Source organism: Neofelis nebulosa, chromosome 9, assembly GCF_028018385.1.
Source record: "Neofelis nebulosa isolate mNeoNeb1 chromosome 9, mNeoNeb1.pri, whole genome shotgun sequence".
Classification (NCBI taxonomy): Eukaryota; Metazoa; Chordata; class Mammalia; order Carnivora; family Felidae; genus Neofelis; species Neofelis nebulosa.
In genome coordinates, this window is record NC_080790.1 from 45,486,426 (window position 1) to 45,512,712 (window position 26,287).

Below are 26,287 nucleotides of genomic sequence, written 5' to 3' on the forward strand. Positions count from 1 at the left end.
TTTAAGCCATGCTCAGCTTAAACATACTTTCCTTCTTGCACATTCTGGCTTCATGGCTTTCTTTTCCAACAGCAATTTAAATATTAACCGTCCTATAGATTTGGCTTCCTAGTGCATACTTAATGCATATTCTCTGAGTGCCTATAGAAGGTTAGGCATTATAAGACATCATTATATAGAATATCAGGCTGTTCCTCCTATGCAAATTTCACCTCTCTAACTCTATGTAAACTACAAGCTCACAGGCCTTCTAAAATGAGTGACTTCCATCCACTATCTAATGTGAAACACTAGCTGACTAATAGGGGTTGATGAGTCATCCAAGTGGAGACACTGGGCAAGAAGTGAATTAGTCACCTGGGGAACTTTATAAACCTTGATGCCTGGGTCCTACTTGACAGTTTCTGACTTAATTCATGAGAGTAAGGCCTATCCACCAAGATTTTGAAGTTTCCCAGGTGATATTAATATTCACTGAAATTTAAGAACCCCAGACTGGTCCATAGTTCAGAAAGAGTTTCCAGTCCAGGAGGGTCTTGGTGGTAAACATTAAAATATTTTGGCATTCTCTGTTCCAAGCTTGCTTTGGCCCAGAGCTTCAATATAAAGACATGATTGGAATAACTCCCTTTGCTTTCCTCATTAGGAGCTTTTCTACATATGGTTCACTGGCTGCACAAATATTAAATCACACAGTTTTCTAGGACCACATACAACTACCACCGACTCCAAGCCACACTGAGCTACGTGATCCTCTTCTGGGAGACTACTAGATGCTGATTCACCTCTACAGCATCCTGATAGGATGCTACACTGATGTTACATCAGTGATAGGAAGGGGAGCTATTGCCATAAGTATCACAGATTGATTTGATAAATTATAATTAATTAATAAATATACTCAGGGGTGGATATTTATTAGATGGCTCAGTCAGTTAAGCATATGACTCTTGATCTCGGCTCAGGTCATGGTCTTGTGGTTAGTGGGATCGAGCCCTGCTTTGGGCTCTGTGCTGTCAGCACAGAGCCTGCTTGGGATTCTCTCTCTCCGTCTCTCTCTTTCTCTGCCCCTCCCCTGTTCCTGTGCATGTGCATGCTCTCTCAAAACAAATAAATAAACTTTAATTAATTAATTAATCAATTAAAATGCTTATTTATTTTTGAGAGACAGAGTCAGAGTGTGAGCAGGAGAGGGGCAGAGAGAGAGGGAGACACAGAATTTGAAGCAGGCCCCAGGCTCTGAGCTGTTAGCAGCACAGAGCCTGATATGGGTCTCAAACTCACAAACAGTGAGATCATGACCTGAGCTGAAGTCTGACATTTAACCGACTGACCACCCAGGTGCCCCAATAAATAAGGTTTTAAAATAATTAATAAATATGCTATGACATCTATATAGCGTTTAATTTTTTAAAAAATCTTTGTGACTTCATTATGTTAAACAACCCAGTGAGGAAAATGCAACAATTACTCTCTGTATTTGAAAAATGGAGAAAGTGAGCCTTCAAATGGTTAACTGACTTAGCTTAAATCATATAGTTTTTGGCCAAAGTAACATTAGAAATCTGGTATCTTAACCAAACATCTGGTATTCTGTTGACTTGCAAGGCTGCTTTGCTGGCATGAGAGCCTCCTTCCCCCTGAGTATCACCTGCAATGTGCTAGAGTGACCATGTTAGGTACTTTAGGAGTAGAAAGGAATATATACACATCATTGTTCCTATCCTGATGAAGTTTAAACTTAATTTAGGAAGAAAATATACATATATGTAATTCCTTTAGCTATGATAACACACACACACACACACACACACACACACACACACACCCAAATATCCCATATTTACCTAAGTCTAAAATATAAGATTTCTAGATTTTGAGCACAATGATTTATCTCCTTTATTATATTTTGATGCTTTATTTTTGTTACTTGTTTTTAACATAAATCCTATTATAAGTGTACTCAAATACTTCTTTTTGTGGGTTAGAACTTAAAAGTACAGGAAAGTTTTCTACTGGAATATTCTAGGGAAGAACATTGTCACATTCATACTAGGTACCGTTAAGACTCTGGCATGCAGCGTAGTTAATTAAAAGCCAAGTTAATTTTTCAAACGATAAAGAAATTCAAGGGCACCTGGGTGGTTCAGTCGGTTAAGGGTCCATCTTCCGCTCAGGTCATGATCTCACGGTTCATGGGTTTAGGCCCCACATTGGGCTCTGTGCTGACAGCTCAGAGACTGGAGCCTGCTTCAAATTATGTGTCTCCCTCTCTTGCTTTGCCCCTCTCCCTCTAGCACTCTGTCTGTCTCTCTCTCAAAAATAAACATTAAAAAAAATAAAAAAATAAAAAGAAATTCAAACAACACTAAGTCTAGCCACATGGGAAACAATACTTGCATTAGTAGATAATTTCATATATAATCTTGCCAGATTACAGTGATTACAATCATGAATGTAGTGAAATAAAAAAACAAGGAAATGGTTCTGTATTAAAAATTTGAAAATGAGTTGTACAATATTAAAACTTTTGGCATTGACTCATGCTGAAATTTTTTTTTTTTAGAAAGTGGCAGCACTTCTGATCATTTGATTTAAAAAAGCAAAAACAATTCAATAGTAAAAGATTACCTCAAATAGATTTAGTTCTAAACTACATATCATTTGACAAGTGAGTAGATATAGACACTAGGGCCACTTTAGAGGAGGATATTATTTCTCAGTGTCAGGATTTCCATAATTTATGAATTTATGAATATGATGGAAGGAAAGATACTATGTTTCAAAGTTTCCAATAACTAAATAGTCCTCTAATACTTAAGCATTCCCCTCGTTCTCCTTACCCTCTCTGAAAATTCACTCAGGCTCTCATTTGTGAATAAAATCTGGGTATAAGGACAACGGGAAAATGGGCAAAGCCAGATAGGCTACAGGGATTATACACTAAGACTGAGAAGGGGCAGAGAGCAGGCAGGAGAGCCCATGGGCGCAGGCATGTAAGGAGAGAACTCGAGGACTTCATTGTCAGGGATGAGAGGCATCTCTCACACATGACAGGCATCTGAAGTCTATTTGACAGTGAGTGATATTTGATAATGAGAGAAACAGAAAAAAGAAAACTTCTGAAGCTTTTGACTATAAAATATTTGTTATTTTGCAGACTATAGCACTGTTTCCTTAAATTTGACACTGTTCAGCAGAAGGGACATGTGGTAGCTGAGCTTTATACAATTAACACATAGGCATCATTTCTGAGGCATAATTTTTCTATAATAAGAAATGGATAATATACAGAAAGTTTAAAATACCCTCTGTGAGATCCACCACTGTAAGCTGTCCTAAACTAGCATCTTTAAAAGTTCTCACTCTCATATCCCTTGGACAGGCTGGCCAAGAACCATGTTCGTTATTATATCATATCCAAAAAAAATAGCATTTCTTATATAAGCTTTGAGAAAACTGAAATATTAATTTATACAGAATGTGTGAAAACTCAATTGCAAGGAAAAAATAAGGGAAAACTAAGAGACTGTTGAGAAATCTAAAAGGAAAAATATATCACCATGCAAGATAAATGCTTTGAGAAACCATCCTAGGGACCAATCAATCAAAACTCTTTCTACCAGGGATAGGTTTCACTATCCTGAGTGTGAGAATAGTTTCACAGCGTACACGTTTGCCAAAACTTATACAATTGTGCACTCTAAATGCATGCAATTTATTATATGGCAATCATCCTTAAAAAAAGTAAACAAACAAGCAAACAAACAAAAAAAGCCAAAAAACAAAGAAACAAACAAAAAATCCAAAAACGTATCCAGGCTGTGCATGCATGAAAACAAACAGTGTACATTTGCAATTCAGAAGGAATACTAGTCTTCAACAGCACTTGAAAATTTGAAAGCTTTCATGTTGTTAAAGCACATACATAAATATATTCCATCCACATTAGATGAAATATGTAAAATTTAACATTTTATATTAAATAACAATTCACATTAGTGTGTGTAAATGAAATTAACTTTTAGCAGGGAGAAGATGGGGGAGAAGATGGCAGCATGAGCAATGGTAGTGGTGTAGAAGGAGGGTTGGGTATTTCTGGGAGCTAAATACCCATCTGTGCATTTTAAAAAGTGGCAGGTTCACAAGAAGAAAAGGGATAGAGCATTTATTCCTCTCTTGCTTCATTTATTCAACAAATATTTGTTGAAGTCTAATGACTACTAAGAACCACAGATCATGCAACGGTCAAAGAGACATGGTCTGGTCTTGATCTTTATTCATTTGTAGTGTGGCAGGGTAGAAAGTTATCAGTCAAGTTACTCCACAGATATTAAACTCTCCTATGCAAAAAGCCACAGAAAAGTAAGACAAGAGTGTCAGGAAAGCATTCCCTGGGACAGGGAATGTGCAGAATGAGCCATCCGTAACTGTAACTGTGTAAAAGAAGACAGCATGTATAAAGGCCCAGGGGCAGGTAAAACATGGTGCTTTTGAATAATTAAGAGAGGGATTGGTCCATTTAAGAGATATTCTCGAGTTAAAAATCTATGTGACTTTGCAATAGACTATATTTGGAAAGAGAGAGCAATAACAATAATGATATCAAGATTTCTGCAATATGTAACTGGATACATATGTACAGCTCTTACTGAGGTAAGAAATGCAGGAGGGAGGCCAGGCTGGGGGGTAATCTGTTCTGCTTTCACAGTGCCTTAGCATTTCAACCCAAGAGTCTGAATAGGACACATGAAAATTAAAATCTGTGTATCAAAGAATATAATCAACAGAATGAAAAAGGTAACCTACAGAAAGGGACAACATGTTTGTAAAACACTATTGTATAAGAGGTTCATATCTGAAATGTATAAAGAATGCTCACAAGTCAACAACAATGCAACCTGATTTTAAAATAGGCAAAGGACATGAATAGACCTTTCTCCAAAGAAAAACAAATGGCCAGGAAGCATATGAAAAGATGCCCAATATAAGTAGTCATTAGAAAAATGCTAGTCAAAACCACAGTGAGGGGTGCCTGGGTGGCTCAGTCAGTTAAGCATCTGACTCAATTTAGCCTCAGGTCATGATCTCACAGTTTCGTGAGTTTGAGCCTGGTGTAGGACTCTGTGCCGACACTGCAGAGCCTGCTTGGGATTCTCTGTTTCCCTCTCTGTCTGCGCCTCCCCAACTTGCACTGTCTCTGTCTCTCTCAAAATAAATAAGCGAACTTAAAAAAACACAATAAGCTATCACCTCATGTCCATTATGAAGACTATAAAAAAGGAAACAAGTGTTGGCAAGGATATGGATAAATTGGAACTCTTGTGCACTGTTGGTAGAAAAGTAAAAAGGTGCCTTTGCTATGGAAAACAGTAAGGAGGTTCTTCCAAAAATTAAAAATAGAATTACCATATAATCCAATAATTCCACCTCGAGGTATATACCCGAAAGAACTAAAATAAAGAGATATTTGTATATTCATGTTCATAGCAGAATTGTTCACAATAGCCAAAAGGTGAAATAAACACAAATGTCTATCAGTGGATGAAGAGATAAAGAAAATGTACTATATACATATACTAGAATATTTTCAATCCTAAACATGAAGGAAATTCTGACCCATGCTCCAACATGGATGAACCATGAGGACATTATGCTAAGTGAAATAAGCCAGTCACACATACACACACAAATACTAAATGATCCCACTTATATAATGTATCTAGAGTCATTAAATTCATAGAAAAGGAAAGTAGAATACTCGTTTCCACAGGCTAGGGCAATGAGGAAATGAAGAAGTGTTGTTTTGTAGGTATAGAGTTTCAGTGTTATAAGATGAAAAAGTTCTGGAGATTGGCTACTCAACAATGTGAATATACTTAACACTACTAACTATACACTTATAAAAAGGTTAAAATGGTACACTTTATGTTACTTGTACCACAGTGAAAAAATTTAAATATGCTGAAAACAATTGCATTATAGCTAACTAGCTAGCTATATAATTGATTGATCCATGGATAGCTAGCTAGCTATGAACTGAAAATGTAAATTTGGAAATCGTACAGAGCAACAGTAATTTTATTACACTGCTTTACAATCTCTCCTCCCTCATCTTTAAAATCCAGGGTTCCCAGTGACTGTGTATGTATGAGGTTTTCTCATCCTGTCCTCTCTAGAGCCTAAGTTTAACACAAGAGTCTGTGTTCATCTGACAAGAGAAAACAACTGGAAAATTTGGAAGGAACACAGACAGGAAGTGTTTGTAGCTGTGCTATGCTGCCACAACAGAAAACATATCTACTTGTTTATGCACCTAATTTCAGCAAATATAAAAAATGACAAGCGCAGATACTGAGGAAACACATAACACACTCCCCTGAGCAAATATGCATTGATTCTAGAGATAAATCCATTGTTTGCACATAAATATATATCCCTCTTGAACAATATTAGTCTTCCTACCTTGTTTGCGTACGTCCTCTACAGCAGCGACCAATTCTTCTTTGAGATCTTGACTCTCCTTAGCGATCTGTTCACCCTTATCCAGGAAATTCTGAGTGGCTTGCTCTACAGATGCAGCCAGCACGTGGGCTTTCTTTGACCTCCCTTTCTTTTTACCAGATGGGCCTTTGTTGCTTGTGTTGACAAGGGTGGTCACCTTAAATATGAAAGAAAAACTGTAAAACTACTCTGCACAATTGTCTAGAAGCATCATATCATCATCTCATCATTTTTAAATACCCCTTGTTTATTGAATCATGAATGCACAGCACATCACCTAAACTGAAGGAAAGGAAGTAATTATATGGATTAGCATAGAAATAAAGAGCCATTTATTTCATAGAGAAACAAACAAAAAAAAGTATGTGAATAAGTTGGAAGAGTAGACCCTCTGGTAGCTCGGTTTCCAGTTCACTGAAGGTTGTGCTTTCACAGATGGAGAAGACAGTGCACACAGGAGTAACCAGCTTCAGGGAGGCAAGAAAAGGAGAGCCAATGTTCAACTGCCTTTGAGCACTGACTCAAGGGAACCAACAGCTAGTCCTGAGTCCCAAAAGTCAGGGCAGCAGGGAAAGACCAGTTAATAAAGGGTGGGCCATCAATACCCATTACTTACATGTCACTTACCAAGGACTTTGAAGAGCTTTGCTATTTCTGATCTTATCTTATAAAAACAAAATGGTAAGTTTGATCTGAGGGAACCAAATGATTCAGTCTCAACATTTGGTTAACCAGCTAAAATCTCCAGACTTGAAATTTAGATTTTCATTATCACTCCTTTTCTAAGTATCATAATTTGTATATATATCTCAACTGCCAAACTTCTTTCAGCACATTACTAGAGCCATTTAATTTGCTAGAAAAACTTTTAGTATCTTTTAAACAACTTATCTCCTATAAATTTCTGATCCTTTGCTTTCTACCAGAGTGAGAAATTTTGGAGTGAAATGAATACAACTGGTTCCATATTCTGTTCAGTGAGGTTGAGAGTCATCTTGGCCTCTGTATTTTTTATCAGCTTCATAAGAATGTGGGCACTGTGGTTTATTTTCACTGACATTTGCCCTGGTTAGCAGATTCAAGATTTTGCTGGAGATTATCAAGAAATCTAGACCAGGGGCACCTGGGTGGTGCCTCGGTTAAGCGTCCGACTCTTGGTGTTGGCTCAGGTCATGATCTCACAGTTTCGTGGGTTCAAGCCCTGCACTGGGCTCCATGCTGACAGTGCAGAGCCTGCTTGGAATTCTCTCTCCCTCTCTCTCTCTGCTCCTCTCCTCCTCCCCCACTCATGCTGTCTCTCTAGCAACATAAAAAAAATAATAAAAAAATTTTAAAAACTTAAAAAAAAACAAAGAAACCTTGACGAGAGAAAAGTTCCAAATGCTGTTGTTTCTGCTATTTTACTCCAATCCAAGAGCAAACAAAGTGATTAGTCAAAGTCACAGTTAAAGTTCAGTAAGTTTATAGGGCAAGAGATAACACCAGAAGGAAAAAAAAGTATCGAATAAATGTGAGCTAAGATGATGAAAACAAGTAGAACCAATACTTAAGACGTGGTGAAGGTAGCATTGGGAACTGTCATCCTTAGCTCTCTCTAGATTGCTGAATAATTAGATATGGTGAATTGAAGAGAAACTCTATAAGGACATTTAAGTACAAACACTGGGCAAAAAAAGAAAGGTAACCTCATTAAGAATAGGACTGTCAGATAATGATAGTTAGCTGTAAAATGTGTACGTAGCCCATAAAACATTATAGTCTTTTCAGTTCCACCCACACTGAGGCGAACATCAGAGGAAAGATGGCCTGTCACAAAAGTTACTATTTAGTGTTCTCCTTAATAAGGATACACTCTAACACAGTAACACGCTACTTTTCCAGGACCCTCAACTCCCCAACAGCCAATACTGGACATAAACACAGAAGCCCCTGAGCAAATACTGCAAACACCTCAAAAATTTGAATTAGGCGAGGCTCATTATCAGAGGAAATCCTCCTGTTCTCACTCCTATTTTAATTTTACATGCAATTCTGAGTTTTGTGATCTATGTCTTTAGTCTTCTCAAATTAAAAACAACAGAGGGGCTAAGGAGCTGTTAACTTTAGCTATATTGACAATTTGGGGGAATAGAGGCTGATAGTGAATCTATCAAAAGCTAAATGACTATATCATCGATTCATCCTCTATAAAGGTAAACAAATTTCAATTCTCCTGTTATCGCATGATGCATTACTGCATAAACATAGTTTAGGCATGCTCATAATAACAAGTCGGTATAAAGTGTTACTTCTATGGTAAATAAAAGAAACATGGAACATTTCCAGGAAGTTCCCAAGAAAAAATGTGATTACTTTCAAATGAAGCAAATTAATTCAGTCCAAAGCTTTCATTTGCTCATGAGTAGAAGACCATGATGAGATGAAAGAGAAAAATACAGGGGAAGTGATGGGTTCCATAAATTCTCATGTCTTAACTTAGTTTAGAGTAAAGAAAAATTGTCAACTCTCCCCATTGTTATTTGGTGTTTTATTGGAGGACAATGTCAACAAATTGGATTAAAAAAAAAAGAAAAAGAAAAGATACAAATGTTAGAAAGGTAAACACTAAATTATGCTACTACCTACAGATAATATGGCTATATCAAGAAAACATAAAAGAATTAAAAGATCAACTATTAGAATTACTCTAAGAGCAAAGGACAAGGTGGCTAAATACTAGATAAACAATAAAAAAATCTAATATTACAGCAGTAACAAATAAAAAAATGTAATTTTAAATATCCTATTCATAAATAGGGTTTTTTAAAATAAATTTTATAAAAATAAATAAATATGATTTTATAAATATCATAAATTGGTTTTTTAAATATTTATTTTGAGAGAGAGAGACAGCACAAGCAGGGGAGGGGCAGAGAGAGAGAGAGAGACACAGAATCTGAAACAGGCTCCAGGCTCTGAGTTATCAGCACAGAGCCCAATGTGAGTTGTGAGATCATGACCTGAGCCGAAGTCGGCTGCTTAACTTACTGAGCCACCCAGAAGCCCCTAATCATAACTTGATATTATCAGAGATAACCATAATACAAAACGTAGATGGAAAAAATGGTAAACAATTTTAGTGAAGAACATAAGAGGCAACTTGAATAATAGTGAGACATACCATTTTCTTGGGTGGAAAAACAAAAATGTTAAGATGCCATTTATTCCTATATTATTCTACCAGTGGAACTCCAGATATACAGTAGGTCAGCCAGAAATCCAAGACAATTCCTCTTCATTCAGTTCAGTTCCCTTTCCAAATGAAAGTCAAAATGCTTATATTAAATTGGATAGAAAAGTTATTTAGGGTGTGCATATGCAAGATGCTCACTGCTCACTTTTTGGCCAGTATATCACATGTTTGGGATGGAAACAACAAAAGTAGTTTAGATCTAACAGTACATAAGAAGGTGAAGGCTACCCTTTTAAGGATTATACTATTCTTGGGAATTTTCAGCCTAGCCACACTATGCAAACTCTCTGATTCAGTCCTACTCTCCTACTAGATGACTGTTCTCTCTTAATTGCCTCCCCCCGCCCCCCGCAGCTGCCGCCTGCCCACTAAGAATCTATGGCACGCTACACTATTGCATTTTTCTTTTCTCCTACTTGAAGCTGTCGTTTTTCACCTTGATGTTATATGCTTTTATTCTTCTTGACCTGTACATATATTTACACTTAAAATTGTGAAAGTTAAAGCCCATCTATGTCGGTTCTACTCTGGTATTTTACAGATGAGGAAATTAGGCTTAGAGATGCATCATGATAGGAAAAATAACTTCCCCAAGTTCACATAAAATTAAAGGCTAAATTATTCCTGTTCTCGACACTAAATCTTTAGAACTTTATTTATTTTTATTTTTTTAATGTTTGTTTATTTCTGAGAGAGAGAGAGAGAGAGAGAGAGAGAGAGAGAGAGGAGCAGAGAGAGAGAGGCAGACCCAGAATCTGAAGTAGGCTCCAGGCTCCAAGCTATCAGCACAGAGCTCTATGCGGGGTTCAAATTCACAAATCGTGAGATCATGATCTGAGCCAAAAGTTGGACATTTAATTGACTGAGCCACCCAGGTGCTCCTATCTTTAGAACTTTAGAACTCAGTAGTTTCTTCTAGTCTTTATAACTGAATGAGAGGCTGTTAAAGAATAAAATAATCTTAAAATATATTTATTTTCTCTATTTGTCTCGATATTGTCCACGTGTGTTATTTGTATCCTACTGTTATCTTTTCATTCAAGTGCATTATTATTTTTTTTTATAAATTTTTTTTTCAACGTTTTTTATTTATTTTTGGGACAGAGAAAGACAGAGCATGAACGGGGGAGGGGCAGAGAGAGAGGGAGACACAGAATCGGAAACAGGCTCCAGGCTCCGAGCCATCAGCCCAGAGCCTGATGCGGGGCTCGAACTCACGGACCGCGAGATCGTGACCTGGCTGAAGTCGGACGCTTAACTGACTGCGCCACCCAGGCGCCCCTCAATTGCATTATTTAAATATCTTAATATAAAAATGTATTCATCAATGTTAGGGAAATGTTAACAAATGATTTTATCCTACCATTCTGCAATGCCTTATGACATCTGATGTATTCAAGGGTCTCAAAGCTGAATAAACATGCTAGGACTTTTTGTATCAGATTAGTATAAAGGGAAGACAAAAGTATTGTAAATGTATTGTAATTAACAAAATCGCAGGACTTAGGGTTTCCATATAATGGCATTCTTCTATGATTAAAATAAGAAGAATAAAGGAATTTATTGCTTACTCATGAAGAACTGATATATACTAAAGAACAAGAATCAGAAAGTTTTTAATGAACACAAGTACTATTTAATCTCACAGATGCCTCCACTACCACTCCAGTAAGTTGGGGAGTATCCAAACGACCAATGCAAGCCAATGCTGCATTCAGTTTCAATGTAAGAATGTAATGGAATCTGTGACTGGATGCCTTAGAGAGGTCAGAAGCAGCAGGGACACATTCTGGTCAAAAGGTGGTGATCACAGAGGAAGCCCAATGACCTCTGAGGCTGCAGGTATCTGTCCGATATCCAGACTGAAACTAGGTCTTGAGTAGCTGATACTTACCAACTATTAAGTGTCTAGGGAAATCTTTTAAGAGATGGCTATTTTATGGAAATTCCTGTTAAACGTTATACCTCCTTCTACCCCGACCAGGCACTCTCTCTAATCCCCACACCAACTTTATCCAAGCCAAGAGTCATATAAGATGCCAAATCTCTCCTTTCCTTTCTAACAATTTGTGAGTACATTTCTTGTGCAACAGAAAGAAGAAAACAGAAGAAAAGAAAACAAAAGAAAAGAAAACAAAAGAAAAAAACATAAAGTTCTATCCAGCAACAGAGACTAGGAGTAATAGCATGAATATTGACACATATAGAATTGGAATGTTTCCAAGGCAGTAAAGAGACCAGTCCTCCTTGGGAAAAAAAGTTGTGTATGAATGATATAGAAGTAAAGTTAGACAGATGTGGTGGAACAAACTTTGAAAGACTTTGAAAGCCAAGCTAGAGAGTTGAGATTTTATTAGTCACTGCCAATTTTTTGAGCATATATTTAAAGTGTTGTTTTTCTCTTTCCATTCATTTCTCAGCCCACTAACTTTTGCCTTTATTCCCACACCTCCTGTAGCAGAGTCCTCTTAAACTGATCTCTTGCTAAGGTAATCAATAAGTTTCCAAAATATAATCATTTTTATTGCATCATACCATTCTGCCACATTTAGTGCTATTGACTTAATTTTCCTTCCTCCTGGAAATATCTCTTGGCGAATTCTCTTAGCAATAATCTTCTCCAAATTTCAGTAGCTTTAAAAAGGACCTTATCATTAAACTTATTTCTCTCTGCACCTATCTTCATCTCCCTCCCTCCTATGTTAGGAAAGGTATTCTGCTACCACCATTCCTATAACTCGTCTTTTGGATACATCCAGAAGGCCTTTCTGTAGGGTATTCAACCTTAGCCTAGAAGGATAACTCAACTTCTCTCTAGCTCTACTTACAATGTTTCTTTAATGTTCTTGCCTCTCATTAGAGGAGAGAAGAAATCCTTCAGCTGGTACATAAGGATATAGTGGTCAAAGCTCCTATGACCTTGACACAATGATGGTCCCGATGGACCCTGGCCAATGGAAAACATTAGCAACAGCCAGTGGATGGGCACCATTATTTCCAGATGTGTTGATGGTATGATCTGAGTATAAAACCATGAGAGCCAGGCTCGTATAGGCTGCTCATCATCCAATGTCCTGAAAGTAGGCCCTCCATTCCTGCATTTTAACAAGATCCCCGAGTAATTTATATGCACATTAAAACCTGAGAAGCACTGAAGTTTAGGACAACAATTCTCAGACTTGATCATGCCTAAGAATCACCAATATGCCTGACAGAAGGCAAATGTTTAGATTTTACAGTGTTTCTGCTCAGGGAGGTCTGGGATAGGGAATTGTGCATTCACCACATGAAATTATGATATATATGGATTATGGACCTTACTTTCAGAAACAGTAGTCTATTTGAAGCAAAAAAAAGTGAGAGGTGAAGGAATGACTTGCAACAGGTAAACTCTTTCCCCTATTTTGCCTGCCATGATATACCACGAGTCCTCAAAAACAGCTTGTCAATGAATTGACCAACTGACTCTTGATTGAAAGGTGATCTCTATTGCATAATCACAAGGAACTTGGAAAAGTAAGATTATACAAATATGAATACTAGGAATCAAACAATTGTTGGAACTCTCCAGAAAACCAATAAGACTGAACCAAGAGCTGGAAATAAAAATGTCAACTTGAGCATTGTTTTGCTGGATTCATGCACTTTGCAGATAGGAGTAGTAAGTCTTTGTGAATTCTACTGTTGCCATCTCTCCGAAGTACTTCACTGGTCATAATTACTCAGCCATCTCTCCGAAGTACTTCACTGGTCATAATTACTCAGCTACAGTAAAAGAGGGCTGTGATGACTACTGTAGCTTAAAAAAAATCAATTTAAGCCACTCTGACTGGTGTGAGGTGATATCTCAGTGTGGTTTTGATTCGTATTTCCCTGATGAGGAGTGACATTGAGCATCTGTTCCTGTGCCTGTTGGCCATCTGGATGTCTTCTGTAGAGAAGTGTTTATTCATGTCTTCTGTCCATTTCTTCACTAGATTATTTGTTGTCCAGGTGTGGAGTTTGGTGAGTTCTTTATAGATTTTGAATACTAGCCCTTTGTCCAATATGTCTCTGCCAATATCTTTTCCCATTTCGTCAGTTGCCTTTTAGTTTTGCTGATTGTTTCCTTTACAGTGCAGAAGCTTTTTATCTTCATTAGCTCCCAATAGTTCATTTTTGCTTTTAATTCCCTTGCCTTTGGTAATGTGTCAAGTAAGAAATTGTTGTGGCTGAGGTCAGAGAGGTTTTTTCCTGCTTTCTCCTCTGGGGTTTTGATGGTTTCCTGTCTCACATTCAGGTCTTTAATCCATTTTGAGTTTATTTTTGTGAATGGTGTAAGAAAGTGGTCTAGCTTCATTCTGCATGTTGCATGTTGCTGTCCAGTTGTCCCAGCACCATTTGTTAAAGAGACTGTCTTTTTTCCTTTGGATATTCTTTTCTGCTTTGTCAAAGATTAGTTGGCCATACATTTGTTTGTCCAATTCTGGAGTCTCTATTCTATTCCATTGGTCTATGAGACTATAGATGCCGGAAAGGATGTGGAGAAACGGGAACCCTCTTGCACTGTTGGTGGGAATACAAAATGGTGCAGCCACTCTGGAAAACAGTGTGGAGGTTCCTCAAAAAATTAAAAATAGATCTACCCTATGACCCAGCAATAGCACTGCTAGGAATTTACCCAAGGGATACAGGAGTGCTGATGTATAGGGGCACTTGTACCCCAATGTTTATAGCAGCACTTTCAACAATAGCCAAATTATGGAAAGAGTCTAAATGACCATCAACTGATGAATGGATAAAGAAGTTGTGGTTTATATACACAATGGAATACTACATGGCAATGAGAAAGAATGAAATATGGCCTTTTGTAGCAAGGTGGATGGAACTGGAGAGTGTTATGCTAAGTGAAATAAGTCATACAGAGAAAGACAGATACCATATGTTTTCACTCTTATGTGGATCCTGAGAAACTTAACAGAAGACCATGGAGGAGGGGAAGGGGAAAAAAAGTTACAGAGAGGGAAGGAGGCAAACCATAACAGACTCTTAAAACTGAGAATAAACTGAGGGTTGATGGGGTGTGGGAGGGAGGGGAAAGTGGGTGATGGGCATTGAAGAGGGCACCTGTTGGGATGAGCACTGGGTATTGTATGGAAACCAATTTGAACAATACATTTCATATTAAAAAAATCAAGAACTTTGTGAGGCAAAATGTTTGAAAACAAAATTATCAAAAACAAATTATTTATTCCAGGAGCAACTGAAAATAAATGAAAAATTCTTAAAAGAAAAAAACCTAACTTAAGATAGGAGAAAGTTGGGGTGACTGGATGACTCAGTTGGGCATCTGACTTCAGCTCAGGTCAAGATCTCATGGTTTGTGGGTTTGAGCCCCACTTCAGGCTCTGCTGACAGATGAGAGCCTGGAGCCTGCTTTGGATTTTGTGACTCTCTCTCTCACTGTACCTTCCCTGATCGTTCTCTCTCTCTCTCTGTCTCTCTCTCTCTGTCTCTCTCTCTCTCTCTCTCAAAAATAAATAAACATTTTTTAAAAATTTTTAAAAGATAGGAGCAAGTTAAACGTGCAAATGGTAATATATTTGATAACATGAATCTTCTCAGAGAAATCTTATATCAGGTTTTAAGAACTGCCAACTAATGAGTCAAAATGGCATTTTCTCTGAATTATTCCTTCATAACCTGGCTTATTATTAATTTAACAATTATAGAGTAAGCCTAAATATGGCTTATGCTTTTCCTTATAAAATATATGAAAAGATATATGGTCACCTTGTGGTATACTCTATTAGAAGTTATTTCTTAGCACAGAATCTCCACAACATGTAAGGTATGTGGACATTATGCACATTGGAGAGAAAGAGAGCCCAGCAAAGTGAGACTAGTTCTGGGGAAAAAGACCTTGATAATATAGGACTTACTGTAGCCATGTAATATCTACAGTAATATTTTCGTGTCTTAGAAACTATTACACTAGAATTTCTTGTTGAAGTGGTCTTTCTTCCCCAAAACAACTCTAAACCCCATTTTAGAGAAATATAATTAAATCATAAAAACCAGTTATTGATAATCCCACAGCTTCAAAAGTCAGAATCCAAAATGAAAATCTTTAACAATACACGAACAATTTATGTAAAATAGAGAATTATTGTCTGTTTTTGAAATTTCCCCAGTTATTTGATACTGACAATGCAGAATTCAGATACACATTCACTGATACTGACACCTGGAAACAAGCATTCTTAAACTTGGAAGATAAGAATTTATTAATTTACTCTGAAAGAGACCTGAACCACTACTAGTTAATTATTGCTATAAAGACAGCCTATATAATGTGTTCCATTTAAATTACTGTTTGTAGACTCACCTTCAACTTTTAAATAAAATCACAAGGCAAACCTTCTCACTCGGTTGCTTTGGCACACATTTCCCCAATATTTTATTTTCAAGTATGTGATACCAAAAAGTAGAATCAGATATTAACCCCAAAACAGACATTCTATAGTAGCGTGTCAGGTATTTTTAGAACCAAAATATCCCTATATTACACTTTTTTCTAGACTTCAGTGGCTGCTATTTATAAAGTAATACAATTGAGTGCTAGCTAGATCATCCATTCATCTTGTACTTAAGTAATTCAAACTTTTTCTAAGAAGTATCTCAGTAGTGTCTGTAAGCCAAGATGAAATAGGGTAGTCTTCTCTTTTGGTATATGTTCTTCATGAAAAACTCAATTTTCTTTAAAGGGTGTTAAACTAACATTTTCCCCACTCTCTATTAAAGGCATGCTGTTTCATATTTAAGTAGGAGCCCAGGGGAGCTCCATTTCTCATAACCTCTGGGGAGTATGGTCTAGATTCACTGCCTTCCAAAAACTTGTCTGAGAGAAATAGCATCTAGTTTGCTTGAAGGAACTTCTGTCCATTCTCTCTCCACCTATAATAAAATCACAACCATTCTAAATTAAAGCAGAAAAGCAAAGAGAGAAATTGTACTATACTGGAGACTGGTAGAATTGTTTTTACTGCATTGGGGTGATATCACGTACCTCGATGGGGAAATACTACCATGAAGAGTTTTAGGAACTCACTTTGTATATGCAGGGTTATTGATGGAAGATATTCTCCATACTATACAGAAACTTCTGTATGACTCTAGTACCAAGAATATTGCAGTTTCTCCTTAAAAACTGGCTTGACTTTATTTTATGGACATTAAGTTATATAATAAATTAATGTTACCATTTTGCTTTGGCATCAAAAAGTTAAATCCAAATTTGTGGTCCTTGCTAGAAGAAATATGACTTGATAATTATTATTACTGTATTATTCTGAGGCTTTGCTCTTATTTGTACTTATATCTACATTGCTTTTTTAAAAAATCACTTTCCTTTAAGGTATATTAACCTTCAATTACCTTATTATCCTGTGAAGTCTCCTTGTATCTTTGCTTAAATATTGCATTCTGTTGATTCTAAATATGCCTGTTTTCCCACACTTTTACAATATCAGAAACAAGGATGAGTCCTACAATCTATGTCACTTTAATAGACATATTTGATAGTATTTTATTTCTTTTCTTAGAAGCACTTAAATATATATCTTTTAATTAATGGTATCTTTGATTTGATAAAATATGATAAAGAAAATAATCACAAGATACAAAATTATTTAAAGGATCTACTCCTAGAAACTGCAAAACTTTCAGTGTCTATTTACAGCCAATGAAAAACGAAGCTCAAAATTAAGGCACTGAAACAATGCCAGACATTCACTGAAAGAGCATCAGAGTTGGGGATTTTGAGTAAGAAGGCATTTCTGTTTTTAAAAGTCCTAAATGTTTTAACTATCGTTATCCATCTGAGGAAATCCCATGCTGTTATGAATGTCACCAAAAATAAAAGAATGACTAAACTATGTCCATGATTCATTACTTTGCATTTGCAAAGGTTAAAATAAAATGAAACAAAATGAAACTAGACTGTTCCAAGACAGAGTAGAAACACATCTGAAACCACAATAGACAAAAAAATATTTTTCAGTCAACAGTATGTTAGCTAAAGGAGTCAGCTGACCAAAACCTCCATTCCCTCTAAATCCATCGTCTTTTTACTACAGTCTTTGATTGACAAAGACATTTGATTCCATATTTTCTTTCTTTAAGATTAGTAGACTCCAACAATGTCCACAGTCTATAGGGAATGATGGACAAAAAGTGGGATGCAAGAAAACTATCAGGACTCTATATTGTTTTTTGTCTAAAAATATTTTTTTATTTAAATTCAAGTTAGTTAGCATACAGTGTAGTCTTGGCTTCAGGAGTAGAACCCAGTGATTCATCTCTTACAAATGACACCGGGAAAAGGGTTCATGGGGAAAAGTGCCCTCCTTAATGAGGCTCATCAGCCATTTAACCCATCCCCCCCCCCCCAGCCACCTCCCTCCAGCACCCTCAGCTTGTTCTCTGTACTTAAGAGTATTTTATGGCTTCCCTTCCTCTCCGTTTTTATCATATTTTTCCTTCAAAATGAAGCCAGATTAATGTTTCGTATAAGGACTTAAACTAGCACCGCTACCCATCCATACATCAGATGGTCTTGAGCCACGTTTGATAAATGGGTTATCTTGAGGGAAGGATAGGGGTTCACAAATCCAAGGAATTGGTATTAGTAGCCTTTTATTTTAATGTAAACCTGGTGAGATTTGAGGATTGTATTAACTGATTTTCAAACACACGTGTGCGCGCGCGCGCGCACACACACACACACACACACACACACACACACACAAAATGCACCAGAGACTTACAAAGACTCTTACAAAGAAACCAGAGCTTGAGATAGTACTAAAAATGCAAGCATGAGTGAATTATAAGAAAATAAAGAGCTGACCCTCCCCCTACTCTTAATACTAGATTTCTGTCAGCTACATATGAGACTGAGGAAAAGACAATCACATCAGAGCTGCAAGTTAAATCATATGCATTTACATCTGTCATTGCTAATGATGAATCTCATCCCAGTTTCCTTGAGATATTAGCTAATGATGGTCTAAAGCAAATGTAATTTGCAAAACTTTTTTAAAAAGTTAAGCTTACAGTATATTTAGCCATTTTGATTATATATTATATATGTATTTTTAGTGAGAAATAATATGATTTATATATTATTTTTATCATTGTTAATGGAGAAGACTGATAGGTACTTCCAAACCTATTTCTCTTTTCTCTGGTCACAAGATGACACTATTTCACAGCTTCCCTTGGATTTGATGTGGTCAGTTGAATTCTAGACAAAAGAATGTGAGAATCAGTGGTGTGTGCTCTTCTCAGTCTGCTCTGCTAAAATCCTCCTCCAGGTTTATTCCTCCAAGTCGACAATGTTCAAACCAGGTTTTGAAGAAGGATAAAGCCACAAGATGGGAGGAACCAAGGAATGTAAGTTTGCCCTTGAAGGAGAGAGACCCATGGAACAGAAAGATCCATTGGGTCTTATGTAATGAGATGAAAACTTTTATTACATTTAGCCTCTGAGATTTTTTAAGGTTGATCTGTTACAGCAGCTAATACTAACTATAACACCATATTATTTATAGTTAAAATAAAATGTTGTTTTTACAAGTTTACATCGTTACTTTAAAAAAATCTGGTTATGTATATTTTATAATACATGTATTATATTAGTTTAGGAATGCACATTTATCTAGAAAAATAAATAACATACACTATAAATATATACATACACACAGACACATACACATACAAATGTGTGTGTGTGTGTGTGTGTGTGTGTGTGTGTGTGTGTACTGTTTTTGGATACTGTTACAACATTTCTGCTTAAACATTTGGTAGATAAAACTTTAGGTTTCAGTCTTATGCTTTTCATGCAGTTTTTTTACATACTTCTTTCTTTGAATTGTGGGATACAAGTTCCCATTTTCCATACAAGAAAGTTTGGCTTAGTCAGTTAACATCCAACTTTTGATTTCGGCTCAGGTCCTGATCTCACATGGTCTACACTGAGCATTGAGCCTGCTTGAGATTCTCTGCCTGTCCCCGACTCTCTTTATCAAAAAAAATTAAGTAATAAATTAATTGATTACTTAATTAAAAGAGCCAAGTTCTTTTTCTTCTACAGTTCTGAGAAGCCATTCTTCAAAACATTTCAATGACCTAGGAATAACTAAATTGACTCTCAATGGTATATTTCTCATAGCAGAAAACAGCACAGACATTAAAATCACATATGTAAAGTTTTTCAAGTCAGTGCTCAAAGTTTTTCTCAGGTTAAGATCCAACTTGAGTGAATCAAAGAATTATTAAATATGAAATTTCAAGGAAGCCAATTAATGCCTTTAATAAACTGTGACATTAGCACAGATATCATTAAATAAGTCTATAGATATAGGTACGTATAATCATTAGTTTTGTAACCCAGTGTGTCTACAAAGACTCTCATTAAATGCTCCTTGTCAACTTTACTCTTACATGATTTAAGGAGGAGGCAGGTATGATATCTGTTACCTGTGAGAACTTCATCTGAATATTTTGTTTAGCTCTTAAAGAAGTAAACTACATTTGGTGGTGAACAACTGGAACAAAGTTATAAGACAAATATTTGCCCTCCTACTTTTCAATTTGAAAGCACTTTAAGGAAGTACTGTCCATTTGCTTGAAGATATCCCAAATGTCAGGATATTTCCTTCAGTACCTCTTGCCCCAGTGCACCGAACTGTCAGCCAGATTTTCTACCTACTAAAATTTGCACCAAGCTCCTGCCAAGATGCATCTTCTTCTGTCGCTCACAAGCATCTTATCTCTTTCCTTTAGACCAAATGATAAGCAAAACCCACTGTATATCTGAACACAAAACACCACCACACAGATAGGTCTGATGGTTAGACACAAGCTACTACACCTGCCACTGTCACTGAATCAACACTCTGGACATTTGGGGGGAGTGTCAATCAGCTTGAATACTCAGTACAGAAAAACTTAGTAATGAGTTTGAGAAATCAGAAAAAGTTATTCAGAAATAGATTAACCACGCACAGAAAATATTGGAGATGACAAAAAAGATAACAGGATTCCTGGACTCAACACTTCTAATGAGGAAGTCTAAGAGCATCAATGAATCAAAGTTGCAACACAAGTGATTTGATTACTCTATCAACATACTCTGTCTCTTCTTATTTCATATGCTAAACTTAATAGTTGTCCCGGAAGCAACTTTCAAAATTAATAATGCAAAAACAAGGAAATCTTGCAGTAAACTAAAAAAATGAAAAACCCAAATTCTAACATAGACCAGGAGATTTTAGCATAAATTATAATGATATTCAGTTAACAATAAAAAGAAGAAAATCAAATGATCAGGCTATTCAGAAGCAAACATACATAGTATTAATTTCTTTATTTTTACTTAATACTTTAAATGTGTTTAAATAAATTTCTCCAGCAAGAAAGTAGGGATATAAACTCATCTTATGAAATAAAAATGATTTGTACATTTTCTCAAACTGTTTGTAATAGCCATTAAATTTATCCGTTCTTTCTCTCTCACCCCTCTGCATTCTTTTTTTCTGCATGCACACACACACACACACACACACACACAGAAAATAAAATGTAGGCTACGATTCCTACCATGCTACCTTGATTTTTATAGTTTTGTCATGTGACATATATTTTAAAAATACTGTATCAAATTCTAGATCCTGGTAACTTTGATATATTTAAAATGTAAATTTCAAGCTATCTTTTGTAACTACTGATAAACATTCTTGGTAAACTAAAAAATATAATATTTGGAATTAACACTAAAATGAAAAAAATACATAAGCCGTTAGTTTTTCTTGGAACAGAACCAACATTAGTAGTCTCATATAAAGTGATTGATACACGCAAGCCCCTGGGGGATAATACATTTACTACAAAACCTTCTGAGTTCTACGAAAATAATGTTGCCCCACTAGCATATTTTAAAACAGCTTCTTTCAAAAACAAAAAGCAAAATAATCCCACCAAAATCTCATTTTTTATAGTTGATTAGTTTCTAGAATCAAAACAAATCATGATTAATAATGCCACCTTGTTCTTTCCTTAACAGAACCCTAAACAAGTGCTCTCTAGATATGCCCAGCTTTTTACACACATAGAATATGTCCATGAAAATGAGGAAATGAAAGTAGCATCCTTATTATGCAGAAAAGGACACTGAAGCACTGAGAAGTTTGCCTGCCAGAGGTCATAAAGCCCAATGAAGAAGAAGAATTCTCATTTTAATTTGTCTGACATTGGCAGTTATTCCCCTAAAATAATGTTCAACACATATCTGCCTCATTTTATATACAGTATAAAATTCTAAAAGCAAAATCAACTGTCTTTTATACCTAGAAAATAAATGTTGCCATACAATTTCATTGTGGTATGCATGGCATCCCCTTTTTGAAAATGTTCCCTTCTTTTTCAAAGAAATAATTATATCATCTAATGACATTTTCTAATTTTATCATGTAAGTATATATTATTATTCTCCCATTAAACTAAAAATCACTGGTACAATGCCAATGACTTGAAAAAAAGCCACACTGACATTTTCCTGTAGGGTCCTGTCTCTATGGATAGAATGCCAGCCTTCCACCTGAATGCACTGCTACACTGTCTAGCTGCAGTTCTGAAGCATCACTTCTAAAAGACTTCAAGGTTCTAGGGAATTGTAGATTAAATAAAGGGGAAAATGAGCAGGATGTAATTATCCTGTCAAGATTCTTCTTGTAAACCTTTATTTGGGCAATTTACAAGAAAGAAAGGAGCTCATTTTCTAATTCAGAATACTATTTCTCTTTAAAAAGTGTATTAGCATTTTTGAAATTGCAGAATGGGGTCTAGATGATCAGTACTAAAGCAATACTGCAGAATGAAATGTCATCAAAGGCAGCGGCACGAGGCAGTGGAAAGAATACAGGTTTTGGAGACTGCCATTCCTTTGGGTGAGAAATCACTAAAGCAGAGACTCTGCTTCCTATTTTTAAAATTGAAGGTAATAATATACACCTCATAGGAATGTGGTGAGATTTACATATGATACTTATTTAAGGCACTTATCTCAGTAACAAAGGAGATGCTCCAAAAAAAAGAAAAAAATAGTGAAAACATAACCACGATGGTAAAGTCTCAGATATGAGGTCAGACTACTTGAACTTGAGCCCAGACCAACCACTTATTAGTTTGTAATAATGAGGTCAATTAATTTCTTTGGAACTCTTTTTTTCAGCTCTAAATGAAAAATTATCCCTAAGTTATTTTAAACTCTTACATTCTATATGCTAATAAAATAAAGTGTTTAACTTGTAGTTCATGATGAGCTTTATATATAAATATTTGAAATGTATTCCCTGTATCCACTGAGATAGACTAAATAAATGGACGAATATTAATTTAATATTAATGTTGATCCCCAGGTGACAACTCCAGTCTTTTACTGAAGTAGTTTATGAAATTTCTTATAATTTTCTTTAGCTATTCCCCTTTTTTTCTCATAATACGTTTTCATAAACTTCCAAACTGAATATACCTGCAGAATACCATTAAATGACTTAATTTCTGTCTGATTTTTTTCATTTTAAGAAAGCATAGTTCACATTTCTCTTTACTTTTCATACAGTATAGAAAATAGTTCAATAGTTTTTTTTTTAATGTTTATTTTTGACAGACAGAGAGAGAGAGAGAAAGAGAGAGACTGAGCATGAGCGGGGGAGGGGCAGAGAGAGAGGGAGACACAGAAAGGGAAGCAGGCTCCAGGCTCTGAGCTGTCAGCACAGAGCCCGATGCTGGGCTGGAACTCACAGACCGCGAGATCATGACCTGAGCCGAAGTCCGATGCTCAACCGACTGAGCCACCCAGGCGCCCCTCAATAGTTTTTAAATTAAATATTTACCTTTCAAAAAATTATATTTTTAGCAATGTGCTGGTGATTTTGAGGAGCCAAGACTTTGCTGAGCCAGAAAGTCTTAAGCAGGTGTTGAATTGAACTAATTAAGCAACATGTAATCACTTCCGGTTTTCCATTTGCTCTTTGTGAATGCAGATAAGCAACACAACTGATTGCCTAATTAGACTATTTAAAACAGACTCACTTTTTATAGCTAAGGAATTTTTTTAACCCACAATTACAAACTCAAAACATAAAATGTGTTCTGAAGTCTTACATATTTTTATTCTTTTTCTACCCACCACTTTTATAATTTAATTTTTTTCATATTACTTTAACAACATGAACATAGGGGATAAGAATAATAATATGCCCCCACATATAAAGGACATAAAACACTACATGGTTTACTGCCCTTACAGTTTTTTCTTAGCAAGAATAAGATGTATCTTCTCTTGCCTGACTCATTCTGAATAAAAATCAATATATTTAGTTGGCCTAGGGATCAAATCTGAGAGATGGGCCTCATTACCACTATAACCACTTAAATCAACTAGCTATGTACCTCTCGTGGTTATCAAACTTCAGATGGAAAAGGACAAAACATATTCTTTTTTTTCATCCTTCTTGTCCCCATACCTGTAGACAATAAGGATGTCCCCAGAGTTCAGTTATAGATCACTAGACAACATAACAAATCCAAGTCCATTTAGAGTTCTTCGAGGTACTGTTTATATGCTCTTGAGTAATGTGTGTATAAATTAGGGATTGTGTATATATATACACACATACATATATATATATATACACACACATATGTATATATATGTATATATAATAAGTACATTACATAATAGAACATGTAATAGAATATGAATATATATATATATATATATATATATATATATATATATTCATTCTAACATCAAACTGCTGGCTAAATTTTATATGGTTTGTGTACCTAAGCCCAAATAAGCACAGTCTCATAGCCCTGTACTTGGAGACCCACAGACCCACATCACCAGGCACATGGAGATATGCCCAGGCAGCTGGATTCACGACCACTCTGTTAGCAACATCAGCGGCCTCTCATTATTCAGTTACTGTATTGCAACTGCTTCCTTCTGGACTGAAAGAGCATTTCCCAGGCAGCACAGAAGAAAGAGGAACCATAAATGATGTGTTGTAAATCTATGGGTCAAAGAAATTTTTTAGAAAAGAATAGGAGAGACTCTCCAAGGCATTTAGGGGAGAAGGTGTTTCATAATACAGTGCATTGACAAAGAGAAAAAGAAGTGAATAAAAATGAAAAGATAAATGACAGAAGACAGTCTTTTATAATAGATGATAAGTATAGCTATAAGGTCTTAGGAGAAGCTCTCAGACATTATCCAATGCCAAGTTTTATGTTATCTTTTTATTACTAACATTAGGATATTAGAAAAATATAAATGCATATTCACCAACTGACCCTTCTGCCAATAAGGCGAGGGAAGTACATTCTTGGGTAAGTTGCCCAGAGAAGGTTTGGGTATTTACAATGCCTTCTCTCAAACAGCCTGTACAACTATACTGAAAAATGATATAAACTGTTTGCCAAAGAGAAGTAACATCAGATGGATTCTTACTTAAAATCACATGAAAGTCAGTGGGCCTAGCCAGGGTTTGCAGCCAGACCTGACTCTAGTCATCATTCGAGCCTGATCATCCTTTATTTTATGTTTGAATAGCAAGATGGATCCTGACAATTTAGATAGAGATGTTTTCTTTTATGATACAAATTCAGATAAAATTCGTGTAAAGTGAACATTATAGCATGCTAAATATGAAAGACATGTATCATTGTGGAAGTGGAATCATAATTTCTAATTACAATGAAAGCTTCTACAACTTACATTCCAGGCCTAAATTCCCTAAAATACAAAATGTAAGCAATGAGAGTATTGGACAAAGGCTTCTCTATGGCCCCTTCTAGCTATGATGTGCTATTAAACAGGCTATGTGCCACACAGCAGGAGAAAGCCAGGCAGGGCAGCACGGCGACCAGAGAGTGGATACTGCAGGGTAGCTGTGTTGCAAAGACAAGCTATGCATTCATAACTGAATCATTAATTCTTTAAAGTGGTGCTAGCATTAAGCAGGAATGTCTTCAGTAAACAACACAGAGTTGACTCCATCCCTTTAAACCTTGAGAAATGCAGAAGTTCCTCTTATTCCCACAAAGGTTTCTTGGGGAGCCACCAAGAAAACAAAGGAAAACAGGAAAGCAAGAAAACAAAGGGGAATATCTCCTGGGATTCTTAAGGCCTCAAGCCCTAACATAAACATGAGGATTCCTAGCCTCTCTTTCTTGTGCCTTTTACCCCTGAGAGGTGTCAGTTGTCACATTATGAGATGGCATATGAGATGGAACCCAAAGTTAACCACAAAGAGAATGGGCAAGAGAACCAGAGAAGTCATCTGGAGAAAGAGGCTAGGGCCATCAGAGGCTACTAGGTGCTATTGTGCTCCATGTTGGGCTAAGGACACAAATTTCAAAAGTATCAACATAGGTAACATCCAGCAGGGCAGTCCAGGGTGGGGACAGTACCTGAGGAATTCCAAGCTGCTGATACTGGTC

General features: G+C 36.2%; 1 protein-coding gene across 5 annotated transcripts in view; it reads right to left on the reverse strand.

Moving 5' to 3' along the window:
* Positions 1-26,287, reverse strand: part of CTNNA2 (catenin alpha 2) — a 1,103,782-nt gene that overhangs the window by 868,929 nt on the left and 208,566 nt on the right. For all 5 annotated transcript variants that reach the window (XM_058683538.1, XM_058683541.1, XM_058683540.1 and 2 more), the window contains one exon: positions 6,466-6,661. In XM_058683538.1, the coding sequence (XP_058539521.1) occupies positions 6,466-6,661 (196 nt within the window). The remainder of the gene's footprint in view (positions 1-6,465; positions 6,662-26,287) is intronic.